Source organism: Carassius carassius, chromosome 46 (genome assembly GCF_963082965.1).
Source record: "Carassius carassius chromosome 46, fCarCar2.1, whole genome shotgun sequence".
NCBI classification, from domain to species: domain Eukaryota; kingdom Metazoa; phylum Chordata; class Actinopteri; order Cypriniformes; family Cyprinidae; genus Carassius; species Carassius carassius.
In genome coordinates, this window is record NC_081800.1 from 20,869,965 (window position 1) to 20,884,256 (window position 14,292).

Sequence of the window (14,292 nt, forward strand, 5' to 3'; positions counted from 1 at the left end):
CATCTATTCTTTGCTCATTTGGTCTCTTTCTTTCTCCACAAGCATATTTAACCAGCAGCTTGCACATTTAATGAAATTTCATTTCTATTAAAGATGCAAATGTAGCCTTTAAAGGAGATTGAGATGCTGGGATGAAGCTAGCATTCAAATGGCTTTATCTCACCACTCTGTTCATTAGCTGAGTGTAATTGTGTTAGCACAAACGCGTTTGCCGGGAACGCACATATCTGACTAGAAAGGTCACGCAGATGACATGGTGAAGGCGTGCATACACACACACACACACACACACACACGTCTCATGCTTGACTTCATGACTTTATCTCTTGAGTCTTTTAAAATGAAAGCACCGCTTGACTTCATGACTTTATCTCTTGAGTCTTTTAAAATGAAAGCACCGCTAGAGATGTTTGTTTGTCTGCATGCATGAGTAGGTGGGTGCAAAGTAATGAGTGAAGTTAGAGAAAGTGTAAAGCTCAGCACACAAATGCTTGCAGTGTGTGGAGGGAAGCGAGCCAGAGAACGGCAGTTGCCCAATGATGCGATCCTGATGGAATGTGAAGCACCATGAGCTCGGGAGCTACCGTTATGGGATTTGAAGACTTTATGCCTCTCTTTTTCCTCTGTAGATTAAAGCATTGTACAGCCAGAATCGGTGGACTGTTTTCATATTCTGATCCTGGCACAACTATTAGCTTGGCATTTGCCATGGATAATTGTAGCTGGCTTCGTAAATAACTTCGTAAATCATAATTGTAGAATTTCTGGAAAAAAAAAAAACCCACTTTGTTTTGCGGGCGTGTTTATCGTAATAAAGTCGATTGCACAACAGCCAGCTAATGAAAGAGGATAAGATGCGAAGGGCTGAAGGAAATAACAGAACTCTTCCCAGGAGGGAGAAAGCTGTTTATTGATGGCTGAACTTTGAGTCAGCAGTGTTTGCATGCTTTTATTGGATCTGTGGGAGCTGTAGCCCAGACACTGAGGTGTGGCAATGGACGTCGATCTATTAACATAACCAGAGAAGGAACGGGATGTGTCACGGGGTGTTGCAGTTGGAAACACTGTGATTTTATATTCCTTTCAGTTCTTGCATTTAATTATTTCATGACTTTGCACGTTTGTGCGAGTATACGAACACACTGTGTGAAAATATGCTTACGTGGTCACAATATATGGTTTTTAATAAGCTACCACGGCAGAAACTACTAAACTACCAAACTACTGCTGTTGTGTACAATAATTTATATCATTGTCTTAATGACATTTGTTTAATATATTGACTATGCCTTCTGTAGCTCAAACAGTAGAGAATGGCGCCAGTATATTTTATTTTATTTTATTTTATTTTATTCATTTCAAGTTGTTTAATCAGTTTAATCTATTTGTTATTTATTTATTTTTTACTTAAGTTTTATTTTATTTGGTTATGTTTATGTTATGTTTAGGGCTGTAGTCAGCCAAAGAAATGCTTAGTCGACCAAAGTCCTGTCCTGCGCAACGATCAGTCGACAAAAAAAAAAAGACGCGATGTTTTGCATTTTGATTGAACATTTATTTAACAATTGTCATAGAGCATTTATAAAACAACAACGAAAAAACATCAATAATACATAAAACTATAATAATAATAATAAAATTCTTTGAAAATTAAGTGTTTTTTTTTTTAACTGCAAAGTGAGGAACTCTGTCCTAGGTCTATAGTGACAGTCACAATCGTGCACCTGACCACACCTAACCAACTCCACGTCTGGTCACTGACCGGCTCCCTTCAGTAATTCCACCGAGAGTATGTTGACAGTGTTGTCCGTTACCACTGACACCCTTTTTTTCTGGTTGAATGTGGCAAGCGTCTTGGTTGTAACCCTACATGGTTGTATGATATAAGGATGACTTCACTACAGTCATACTACCCATATGTTTTCTCATATTAATATTAGCATAATTGCAGCATGTGCTAATCGGTCTTGACTAGTTGTTTTGTAGTGTGAGTCTACATAAGACTGGTCACAGTTTTGTCATCCAGGGCAGGGTTAACATAATCGCATCCATCCAAACTGCTGCAGTAGCAACATTTACTGCAAGTTAAAAAGAGCCAGTGATTAGACTTGATGGCTTTTCCCCTTGGAATTTCTTGTCTTTTGCCATAGCTCACAAATTTATGTCCACTGTGACCTCATGAGCCTAGATTTCTTCTACTCTGATTTAAGATTAGTCTGCACTGCTGTAGAATTTAGTCCATATTAGGGATGGGACGATAACCGGTTTTATTGATAACCGTGATAAAATGTGCTGAAGGTTAGTAATATCGTTTAAAAATGAATTATCATTAAAACCGTGTTTGATTATCGCGGTTTTAATAACTCACTATTAAATCATGTCCAGCCAGCAACAGTCTGACGCAAGCGCAGCGCACAATGTTTTTTTTTTTTTTCGAGAAGGAATGGCGAAAGTCAGTAACTTTTCTATGCTTTTCTATGCTTCTACACTTTTCATTGTAAGGAAGGAAATGCCACAGAATTTAATCTTTCTTTAAATTAAGTGCATAGAGTTGCTTGTTTTATTAGTTGTTTGTTGATTATTAAATATAAAACTTGCTGAAATGTTTTCAGTGTGAGCATCAACTATTTTTGAACACTTACATCTCGTTTCAACAAAACCGTGATAATATTGATAATCGTGATAATTTTAGTCACTATAATCGTGATATTAAATTTTCATACCGTCCCATCCCTAGTCCATATAACAACACAGCAAGTCTTGTAACTGATTTTAGGAATCATGTAAGTTTAGTTGCACATCATGGTGCATTGTGTCCACAGAGTTACTAGTGCTTGCTAATCCATTATTATTAGTAATACTTACATTTTTTTTAAAACCCATAGTACATTGCTTTAAATATGGACACATAGGCCTAAGTCATTTTACACTCTTGATGCTACGGACATGATTTATTTCTCAAATAACATAATGAGTTTGATTTTAACTGGTGGACAATATAAAAGGTGAAAACAATTCCCACTTCTTTTGTTGTTGACCTCTCAGGCCATGCATCCAATCAAAATCTACAGCATTTTGGCACCAATTTGATAGTCACTCAGTAGAAAATGCCCAAATTAGTTTGTGAGATTTCCCATGCTCACACCACGAACAAAACAAATGTAACCAGGAATGCACTCGGGCTATGTGAACAAAAATGGTTTGAGCCAACAACAAATTATTGGCTGCCAAACACCTAAAACAGTTGACATTTTCAAATTAAGCAAATTTGTCATGTTCATGCAGTTCATTATAATATTAATCTGTCAGTGTTTGGTTTGGTTTTATTTCATTTTTGATAAATATTTGAGGTTTAATTCACCTTTAGGGTCCTGAATTAAAAACCACTGCATAATGTGCCGTGCAAATCTAGTACCACTGTTTTTTCCTTCCCAAAATGCACCTGTTTAAATTGGGATTCTGTTGAACCCGCTGTGTGAAGTTGTTGATGCTTTGGGGGGTGAGGGAGGGGACAGCTGTCATAGTGTCAGTGGGTCACACGCTAAGGAGTGACGCTATAAAAAGAGGACAGTGTTCTCTGGTTTTGGCACATCCACAGTGCAACAGGCCTGCCACACAATCACCTCCTCAGTGTCCTTTACTCCTGCAGACACTGGGCCCTCCCTGCTGCACGGCCATTAGTCAAACCCAAACAATACCCACCCTCAGCACAGGAGCGCATGCTGTAGAGTTAAACAATCTGAATGGAGGCGGAGTGCGTCTTTCACTGGTCGTTTAAATGGGGCAGGACTGTTTGGCAGTTTTAGATTAGCAATTAGCAGTCAGTGAGAAGCTGAGCAAATGTTTTGTTTCTTGTTCTAGATGCTGTTATAAGCCATCCAAGATCCCACATGGATCTGTGTTTGATTAACGTAGAATACTAGTTAAATGTATATAAATATTGCATCAAAATGGGCTATTTACTACTTTGATTACATGGTCTAATTATTTTTATTACATTTTTTTATAATTCTTTTGAAAAATCTAAAATTTTTCTTATTTGTAATCGTCTTATTTGTCTTGATTAATTTGCTGATAATTAATATTTAATTGAAATAACACTTTTATAAATTATTAAGATTATATATATATATATATATATATATATAAAATTAAAACTACATTTTGTTAAAAATATGTTCTAGGTGAGGTCAGGATGGTTCTATAGACCTTAATCAGGGTTGTGCCATATCATTTTTTTTACAGGAATAAAATCAAGTCCGACATACAGACTGTTCAGCTGACAATTGAAAATTCCATAAAATTTTGAGTTGTGAGAAATACATGATATAGAGCCTTCATACAGTGTGTGGCATTGTAAAGACTGCAAGTCTATCCCTCACCGCCTCACAGTTTTCATCCGTGTTAAATTCAATATGGCATCTAACCTGACCAAGTTTTGCTACCAAAGTGTTCAGAGTTGTTCTTAGCACATTTCTCTGCAGTTGCTAGGGTGCTTTTTGCTGGCTTAAGTCAAGAGTCCACCAAGTTTCTGTCATTCTCTGTTATTTTTGTTATTCATTTTATTGTTTGACATGTGAAAATTGATTATCAAAGTAATAGGATATCTGTTTTCAATCATTTCAGGCATAACTTTTTAGTCTGTAGCCCAAATGGCACAGAGTTTTAATCAAATAAATACATTTACATTTAAATACATTTATGCATACAATGTTTAGCCTACCTGAAGAATGAGCAACTAGCGAAGTTTTTTTAAAGCAAGAAATATTGTACACTAACATGTAGGACTGAAGCGATTCCTCGAGTAACTCGATTACAAAAAATGATCGAGGCAAATTCCTCTGCCTCGAAGTCTCTTTTAATTTATTTTAAATCTCATGTCAGGTTCTTTCGCAATGATTTTTTTTATGTGACAACGCGTTTACGTCACCCACAAAGCAGAAGGAGACACAAGCGCTGCGTCCGAAATCACATACTGCAAGGAGTCAGCAGTGTTTTGATTTAAGTGCGTGGGCAAACGTAAAGAGAACGTCGTGGCGTGTGTCCATTGCAAGATAGAGCTGGCATACCACAACTAGGGCCCTATGATTTCCTTGATGCAGAAAACGCGGAGGGAATCGCGGAATCCAGTCATAAAAGCGGAATTTACAGTTTAACGCGGAATGGCAAAAATAGGTCATTGCACTTACATCAAATCACGATATGGACTAATATCTGTAAATATTAAGCCGGAACAGTCTATTTAAATATGAATCCTGCATGTTCTGCGTGTCTGTGTTAAAGGTGCCATCTGTCATGTCTGGCAAAAAAATCAAGTCATACTCCACATTCCATACCAGATGGGGGCAGTATGCCTCAATAAAGTGAATTGGTCTACTCTAGAGTAACAAACGAGAAATGGCATAGTCTCTATGCTCCGCCCCTACCTTCACAACAACCCTACAGCCATAGCCAAAGCCTAAGAGGACGTTTTGCCTCCAGAGGAACGTTGGGTGATGTCAAGTGATTTTGAAACATGACATCTTCAAGCTACTCCCCTTCACCTTTACCAGTGAATATGTTCCTATTCGTTTTGTTCATATTACATTTTGAGTTGTATATACACATTATTTGAATTAAATTAATTTGACAGACAGCATTCTGTCAACATCATTGGTCAACATCAGACAGCTGATGTTGACCAAGCTAGCGCCAACCAACGTAACCAGAGCTGCCAACTCTCAAGCATTCACCGTGAGACACACGCAATTGACTCTTTTCACACGCTTTCACGCCACACATCAATTTTCTCACGTACAGAAAAACCACGAAGCAAAGAGGACACGGAGACCAACAGACTAGACAGAGCAGGTAAGTTATGGGTAAGTTATAGCTAGCTAATTATTAAACGCAGCTATGGTTAGCCATCGCTAACATTAGCACGTTTATCGAACAGCCTTCGATACATTTCTATGTTATAACTTCCCGGAAAAAAATACACAAACATATAAAACAAACTTCTAGCGAAATACTAACAGCATCTAACTTACCAATCCAAAAGAAATGTTGCAAGTTCGGTGTCGAACCTCATTTCTTTCAGGTCCATCAGTTGTCTCCAGCGATTGAAAGCAGTGCCGATGTTTACTCTGGTTCGGCTCCTTTTCTTATCGGATTTGATTTGTGATTCCGAGCGCGGTTGTTTCCCTGTAGCGGGTGGTGGTCTCTTGCCAAGGGCTTCAGACATCCTTCCGCTCTCTTCCCTGAACTGAAATGAAGTAGTGGGCTGTACTTTCCACACGATTGACATCAGGTTCAAGTACGCCCACAAGCCGTGCGAGTTATTCGTGTATTGCAGGTTGGCTGGTGGTTATGTTGCCCGCATACCACCTCCCATGGCCGAAACTGGTATTACGACACCTGTCGGGCCGGGGCTAGAAATGCTAATGCTAATTAAGGTTGATATCTCTGCAGCACTATAACTTGACATTTTTTTAATGACATCATTGCCCTTATTTCTTCTCATTCTTTTGATGCGTGTAGGTCATTTTTTGGATATTTTTACCTCAATTTTTGCACATGGCACCTTTAATGAATGGAGCAGAAGCTCGACTTCCTTTATCACACACACTGAAGCGCGCGTGACGCTCCGGTGATTTCAGCATCTGCTGTCTCACTAAATGAGGACGTGAACACGTGAACAACATTTCCAGAACTGCACTGAGAGTCACTTCATGAGCATTTGACCGTTTGATTTGAGAAAAACTAGCGTCACATCACATACACAGAACTGTAAAGGTACGCCAACCCGTCAAAATAAAAGTCCGGTTAAAGACTATTGTTCAGCAGAATGTACATTTCTGTAAATGTAAATGTAAATTTACTACTAAAAAAAATCTTGTCATAAACTAAAATGGGAACAGTTACTATGTAGGTGTTTTTTCTTTTTATAATATGTGTACATATGTGTGAATCACCATCCTCATAACGCTTGCATAATCTTTGATTTAGCATCGCAAAATTCACACTGAAGATTGGCTACCTAGACTGCAACAAACTTGCATTGCTATATTATCTTATAAGCTGAATGAGATGAGATGTCGTTCCTAGACTCTGTTTTTGCAAATAATTTCCTGTTGACAAGTCATTGTTTCCTCTATCCTCCCCCGTAATCATAGTCACAGTGTAGAGCTGCTAAAATATCACTTTGATTGGAGGTCTCGCTGGATGGAGGTAATTATTGCTTTTTTAGAATCGGAGGCTAAATCAAGGCTGTCTGGTTTTAATGTCTTGACTAAAATCTAAATATACCAGAGCTGGTATTGTATGGTTTGTCTAATATCATTGCAAATGTGTAGCATTTTACAAACCTTTCTGTTGCACATGCAAATGTTCTTCTCACTGCTTATCAGTAAATGCTAATAATGCTGATAAACGTGCTGGTTATTAATTGTAGGTAGGAGGGAACGACTGAAAGAGAGAAAAGACAGATATAAGGAATCAAGAAAGATAAGAATAAGGATTGACATAATAGGCAAAATGAATGAATGACAGGAAGAATGAAGATTTCAAGACAGAAAGACATAAAAAAGGAGAACAATAAAAAAAGCCTAGCCTGTGTGTGTGTTTGTGGATTAAGGCCTTTATGTATTGATGTATGTGAGTGTGTCTGAGTGCTTGCAATAGAAAGCAGATCCTGCTATGGTTTAGTTGTGGCCATCACTGAGTCCTGCCTGCCTTCTACCCCACAATGCTCAGCGACGTGACCTACATGTTAAAGAGGTGATCTGTATAAATTTGCTTAAGTATGAAGTGCCTTTTTCATGGCTTGTGTTGTAATTTATGTGCCAAAAGCAATAAATTGTTGCGGATACCTTGGTCCCGCCAGTCATTTTCCGAGCCAGGCAGGTTTTGCTCTCCTGAAGGTGCCATGCAATGTCCATATTTCCTCTAATTGATTCATCCAATTTCACCTTTATCCTTGGTGTGGGCCTATTTGGAGCAAGTGGGTGGGATGTCCTAATTGCTCTATTCCATGCAAATTGCATTGCGGTGCAGTGTTATAAATTGCAGCATGTGTATATATTTTGCTGCAGTTTCAGTGTATTATAATTTTTTTTTCATTTTTTTTTTCATTTACTGAGGTAGAGTGGACGCATTTAAGCAGCTTCTTCTGCCTCATTAGCATATCGTTGTCCCAGATAAGTCAAAACTCTGACGCCTTTGTTTTTATAGTCACTAATGGGTCAGATGCAGCACCGTTAAATTCAGTTTTAAGTGTGTCGTGGAGTTGTTTAGTTAGTTACTTGATTATTTATAGGCAAGTTTTCCGTGTTTTTTATGCTGGGAATTTGCTTTGACAGTGTCCCTGTATCACAGAGCCAAAAAGCACCTTGGAGTGCTGACTCGGAGTCAGTTGAGCTGAGAAGAGCTCAGCTGTGATGATCAATACAGGAGGAGAAAAAATTGGACCCCTGTCAGCACACTACATTAAATAGCAAATATGGTGAAACGATATAAAACTGAAAATAGCTGGAAATTGGACTTGTTTAGTAGGCGTTCTTTTTGAGAGCCTCCAATTATTTAATTTTTATTTTAGCCTATTTTTTGGAACTGTGTCGGTGTATTAGGACTGTGCCATTTTTTTCTCCAATATGCATGTATTTTCAAAATAAACTTTCTGTCCCCCTCAACAATAACAAAGTATGCATTCATTCAGCAGAAACAGTAGAGCATGATGCTAGCAGCACCAAGGTCATGGGTTCAGTTCCCAGGAAGTCACTTTGGATATTGATGTCTCATGACATTAATTTTTTAAAGGGTTCATATGATGCTATTTAAATTTTTCCTTTCTTTTTTGAGTTATACAAGCTCTTGGTGCATAAAGAAGATCTGTAAATTTGCATAGATTAAAGTCTCAAATCCCAAAGACACATGCCTTTGGTGTGAGAGACCTGGGTTCGAATCCACTGTGAGACACCAATGTGTCCCTGAGCAAGACACTTAACCCCTAGTTGATCCAATTAGCATCAGCTAAATTAAGAAATTTGAAAATCCAAAGAGATATTCTTTATCAAAGTTAAGACTCTGCCACGCCCCCTAAAACGACTCATTCAAACACGCCCCCACATTTGTACGTCACTATGTGGAAATATTTGCGTAATGCCACCCAAATGTTCATGCAAAGAAAGAAGGCGTGGTTTCAGTAACCGCAGTTAGTGTTGAAGCAGCCATGTCAGTGAGATGCTGTGTGTATCTATGCGAAAGAGAAAGCACTTTATTTGACCTTCCAAAAGTAGATGCATTTAGGAATCTTTAAGATTGCTTACAACAGAACAGCAACGCATTTTATGGACGACTGTTTCATGAACCTAGGAGAGGAGGTAATTCTAACTTTGCTATGACAATCTGGCGCTTCTGAATCAGCTTCTGGAAGTATGTTTTGTTATGAGTTTAAGTATTTGCTATTGAATGTTCCAATGTGGAGTTTTGCATGTGTGTGTGTGTGTGTGTGTGTGAGAGAGAGAGCGAGAGAGCGAGAGAGAGAGAGAGAGAGAGAGAGAGCGAGAGAGCGAGAGAGCGAGAGAGGAGGTCACACAGTGGAGTCAGCTGTCTTAACTGTCAGTGTCTTGTGTACTGCAAACACATACAAGCTTCATCACTGTGTCTGTCTCGCGACTCTGTTCCCCTTTTGGGCTTGAACTGATGGTAAGGCTAAGGACATTATTAACTGTCTTTACATTTATTTTGAAATATGAAGTTCACGATAATGGAAAGGTGCATTACATTTCTGACGAGTGCTTGCAGTATTCGGCCAATCACAATGCACTGGGTCAGTTGGCCAATCAGAGCAGACTGTGCTTGTCGGAAGGAGGGACTTTGCAGAAAATGGTGCATTTGAGAGAGGCGGGGCATAGAGGACCTACAATAATGTACAGTATTTGGAAAAATGTTTTTTTTTTTTTTTTAAGTTAAAGCATGTCAACATATTCTGTTAGAATAAATACACAAAATAATGATCTTTAAAAAAGCATCATATGACCCCTTATAAACACTATTGACATAGTATGACAAAACAATGGCCTGTTTTTATTTAACACATGGTCAAAAAAATGTAATTTTGAATGAATAAATTTTCCCCTACTCAAATTATGTGTATAAGTCATGTAGTACAGGATAGTAATTGGTTTATGTATGTTTTTTTGGCTGTATATGTATGCTCTCTAGCAGAGTTGTTTTGTAGTTTGCGCATGACGGTCAGCCCACTGTATGGCTCACAGCACTGAGTGGTGAATGAGACCCAGAGGCAGTCTCCTCGCTTAATAGTCTTGTGAAGTGAGATAAATGTCATCTGAGATACAATGATGCTTCTGTTTTGAACACTGAAGAAGGTCACAGCAGCAGATAGTCCCTGCTGCTGGCTAGCTGAGAAGCCTGAAATTGCCCTTGTTTAAGTGGCTTTGCACTCTGAGGATGTAGTTGGACACCCAGAGCTCCTCTTCATCGCCTATGATCACATGAATGTCATTAGACTTTCAATTAGAACAAATTTGATGGATTGTCACTCTTTTCACAGCCCTGTGGTTTAGCCAAAAGGGCATGTTGTCTGTACTGTGGTATTTTAAAAACTGTGGTTCAAGGAAAGTGCTTTTGCTTTACGCGAGGTCAACTTGAATGGCTTCTCTGAGCAGGCATGAGGAAATGAGAATGTTTATTGCTGACACTTCTGAGCTTATGGCATTTTTCAAGGTGAATTGGTAAACTAGTCTATAGTTATGGCATCGCTCACTCTTTACTCATTCCTCTCATCTGCTTTATTCTCTTCCCTTTTTATGCCAGCTGAGTTGGCACAGATTGTGTGAAATATTTAAGGGCACAGCAGGTCTATCATATGAGTTCTCAGTGTGGAGTTTGTGAAGTGCACTGCGGTCTGCAAGCTTGACACACTCATTAAATGTTGTATAGGATTCCACCCAGGGCCCCACTGTAAGATATTTATGTTTATGTATTATGAGTTTGTTTTCTTTTGGGCAGGTAGAACTTTTAAACTCCAGTCAAATCAATAGACAATGTTCTATTCTGTTTTTCTCTAACACTCATAATGTGTTTTCCTACCCTTGCAGGGCTAGCGGCCATGACGCTGCAGATGATGGTATAGACGACAGCTCCGTGCCAAGAGAGAGCAGAGAGGACACTGGGTCAATAAGTCGCTCTCCTCACCCTAGACTGACAGACGCTGTCCAGGTTTTTTTCAGGCCCAGGAACACGAAGGTGAACGGATCACCTGGCCTAACGCTTCCTCAGAAAATTACAAAAAATGCTGCCCTATGGGAGGAGGCCCCTTCCCACCTCTCTTCATGAGGCATTCCTCCTCCTCTTCTTCCTCTCGTTCCTCCCTCAACATGGGGGGGTCGAGGTTAACCTCTCTTCCTTCCGGACCTTTACCCCACCAGAGGGAGGGCTTACGCATTTGGTCGTCCATAACAAAACGGGTGAAGTCTACGTTGGTGCTGTCAATTGGATCTACAAACTCTCCAGCAACCTAACTAAGCTTCGAAGCCATGTTACCGGTCCTGTGGTGGATAATGAGAAATGTTACCCACCCCCTGGTGTTCAGTCTTGCCCCCACGAGTTATCACAGACTAGCAATGTCAACAAGTTGTTGCTTCTGGATTCAGGGCAGAACAGGCTCATTGCATGTGGGAGCACCTCGCAGGGTATATGCCAGTTCCTCCGACTGGATGACCTCTTCAAACTGGGTGAGCCGCATCACCGCAAGGAACACTACCTTTCAAGTGTGTCTGAGGCGGGCACTATGTCAGGAGTGGTTATTAGTGGAACCCAAGGTGAAGACCGTGGTAAATTGTTTGTAGGTACACCCATCGAAGGGAAATCAGAGTACTTTCCAACTCTCTCCAGTCGTAAGCTGATGGCTAATGAGGAGAATGCTGAAATGTTCAGTTTTGTCTACCAGGATGAGTTTGTCTCCTCACAGCTCAAGATTCCATCCGACACCCTTTCCAAGTTCCCTACCTTTGACATCTACTATGTCTATGGCTTTAGCAGCGAACAGTTCATCTACTACCTAACTCTCCAGCTGGACACCCAGCTCACCTCGCCGGATGCCAGTGGTGAACAATTCTTCACCTCCAAGATTGTCCGCCTCTGTGTGGATGACCCCAAGTTCTACTCCTACGTGGAGTTTCCTATTGGCTGTACCAAGGATGGTGTGGAATACCGATTGGTTCAAGACGCTTACCTCAGTCGGCCCGGTGCCAAGCTGGCACGATCATTGGGTATCTCTGAACAGGAAGAGGTGCTGTTTACCGTTTTTGCTCAGGGCCAAAAGAACCGGGCCAAGCCACCTAAAGAATCAGCCCTGTGCCTGTTCACACTGCGAAAAATCAAGGAAAAGATTAAGGAGAGGATCCAATCCTGCTACCGGGGTGAAGGAAAACTATCCCTGCCCTGGCTGCTCAACAAGGAACTGAACTGCATCAACTCAGTAAGTCACACTTACTAACTATATGGTTAAATTAACAAGCCAGATGCCAGCTACACTGTTGATTTTAGTTCTGACTTGTTTGCAAATGAATTAAAATACCATAAGTTCCTCAACTCATTTCCAGTGTAGATGGGTGTTGTAGCAATCAATCAATTAATTATAGAACACATGATATTTCCAGATCATTGGTGTGGTAAAGCAGTTGGGAATGTCTTGTCCGTGTGCATGGATGCAGGCCCTGAGAATCTCATTGTTGTTTAATGGGGAAACATCCACTCACAAGTCAGGTTAACTAGCCTAGCCACATCCTAAACTCAGTTCATGGGATTAGCACCCTGTCAATCTCTTGCCTCTTGTGTCCATTTCCTCAAGTCATAATTGATTTAAACTCTTAAAGTTGTTCTGTCTTTGTTGCCCAAGTCCTCTTGGGACCTTTGTTCTGGTGTCAGAGCAATGTGGACAGCTACAAAGAGGCTAGCGTGCAGGCGCATAGCTTACTTGCAAATCAACAGCACTCTTAGCTGCTTTCTCTACATAGGCCGTTGTAGGAAATAGCCAAGCTGACAGTTCTACACTGAACACAATGCTCTATCACAGAATGAGGGGATTATTCCCAGAGAATAGCCAAAATCCTCCCTTCTATTATATGTGCAGCATGTTTCTGGGTTATTCGCCTGTACTCAGACATACAAGAGGAAACACATTTTGGCTGATGGTGTGAGACTTGTGAAAGTAATAAAAAATAGAAGGATGGAGCTGATGATTATGAAAGAAAAGAAAGATGATGGTAAGGGAGTCAAATAAGAATCGAGAAAGCGTGCCGACTTTGCTTCTCATGTAGTATTATGATATATTATGATGCAGTTTCAGTGATGTAGTTATTGTTTCAGAATTCTTATGCCATGACACCTCATCTTCAGTATTTTGTCATAACACTAGTGGGTTATGAATTATTACATTTATCACAAAACTTTTATTAAACGCCCCAAATGAAAAAATGTAATATTCGCTTCAACAATATGTGATCTGATCAAACGGTTAGTGGCATGTACATCAAAGCTCTAAAATTCAAACTAGACTAATTAATTTTACCAACTGTAATCACCTATCAGACTACATATCACATAGAGAGACCTGCTGTTATTCAGATGTCATAGACTCTCTTTCAAAAGCAGGTTTGATTGAGACCTTATGCTATCTTTTTTCTTTTTTTTTATGACTCATCATATACGAAGTACATTTGTTTCATTAAAATTGTGCTTGTCATAAAGAAAATTGGTGGAAAATTCCTAAAGAAAATAGAGAGACCAACATGTATTTCTTTCTTTTGTGGAACTTGAAAAGATAATTTAAAGAATAACAACATTGGACCCCATTGACTGTCATTGTGTGAAGATATCTTTTGTTTGCTACAGAAGAAAGCAATGCATACATGTTTGAAATTCCATAATGACAATAAATTAGGAACTATCCCTTGTTGCTCTGCCTTAAAAATAGTCTATAAGACTACATTTAAGCTAATACTTGCTGAAAATGCAACACATGCTTGTGGAAATTATGTTTGTGTTTATTGCGTGAAATGTTTTGGGTCTTACTTTGCCTTCTTTATGGTCTTAACAGTTGTCTTTATAGTGCACTGTTGGTAGTGTAAACCATATGCTCTAATGCATATTTTGATGGTAGCGGCCACAGTGGTAGACTCCATTGACGAATAACTGACAGTGGCATTAACGATTATAACTGCTGGCATTATAATAACGGGCCTGGAGCAATCTTCCTTGGTAATGATGGCGGCACGGCTGGCTGAATTG

At 39.6% G+C, this 14,292-nt stretch overlaps 1 protein-coding gene across 4 annotated transcripts in view; it reads left to right on the forward strand.

The window, feature by feature from the left end:
- The window catches only part of LOC132129724 (plexin-A1-like), a 221,246-nt gene that overhangs the window by 13,993 nt on the left and 192,961 nt on the right, over positions 1-14,292 (forward strand). For all 4 annotated transcript variants that reach the window (XM_059541422.1, XM_059541423.1, XM_059541424.1 and 1 more), the window contains exon 2: positions 11,100-12,481. In XM_059541422.1, the coding sequence (XP_059397405.1) occupies positions 11,294-12,481 (1,188 nt within the window). In that variant the 5' untranslated portion in view covers positions 11,100-11,293. The remainder of the gene's footprint in view (positions 1-11,099; positions 12,482-14,292) is intronic.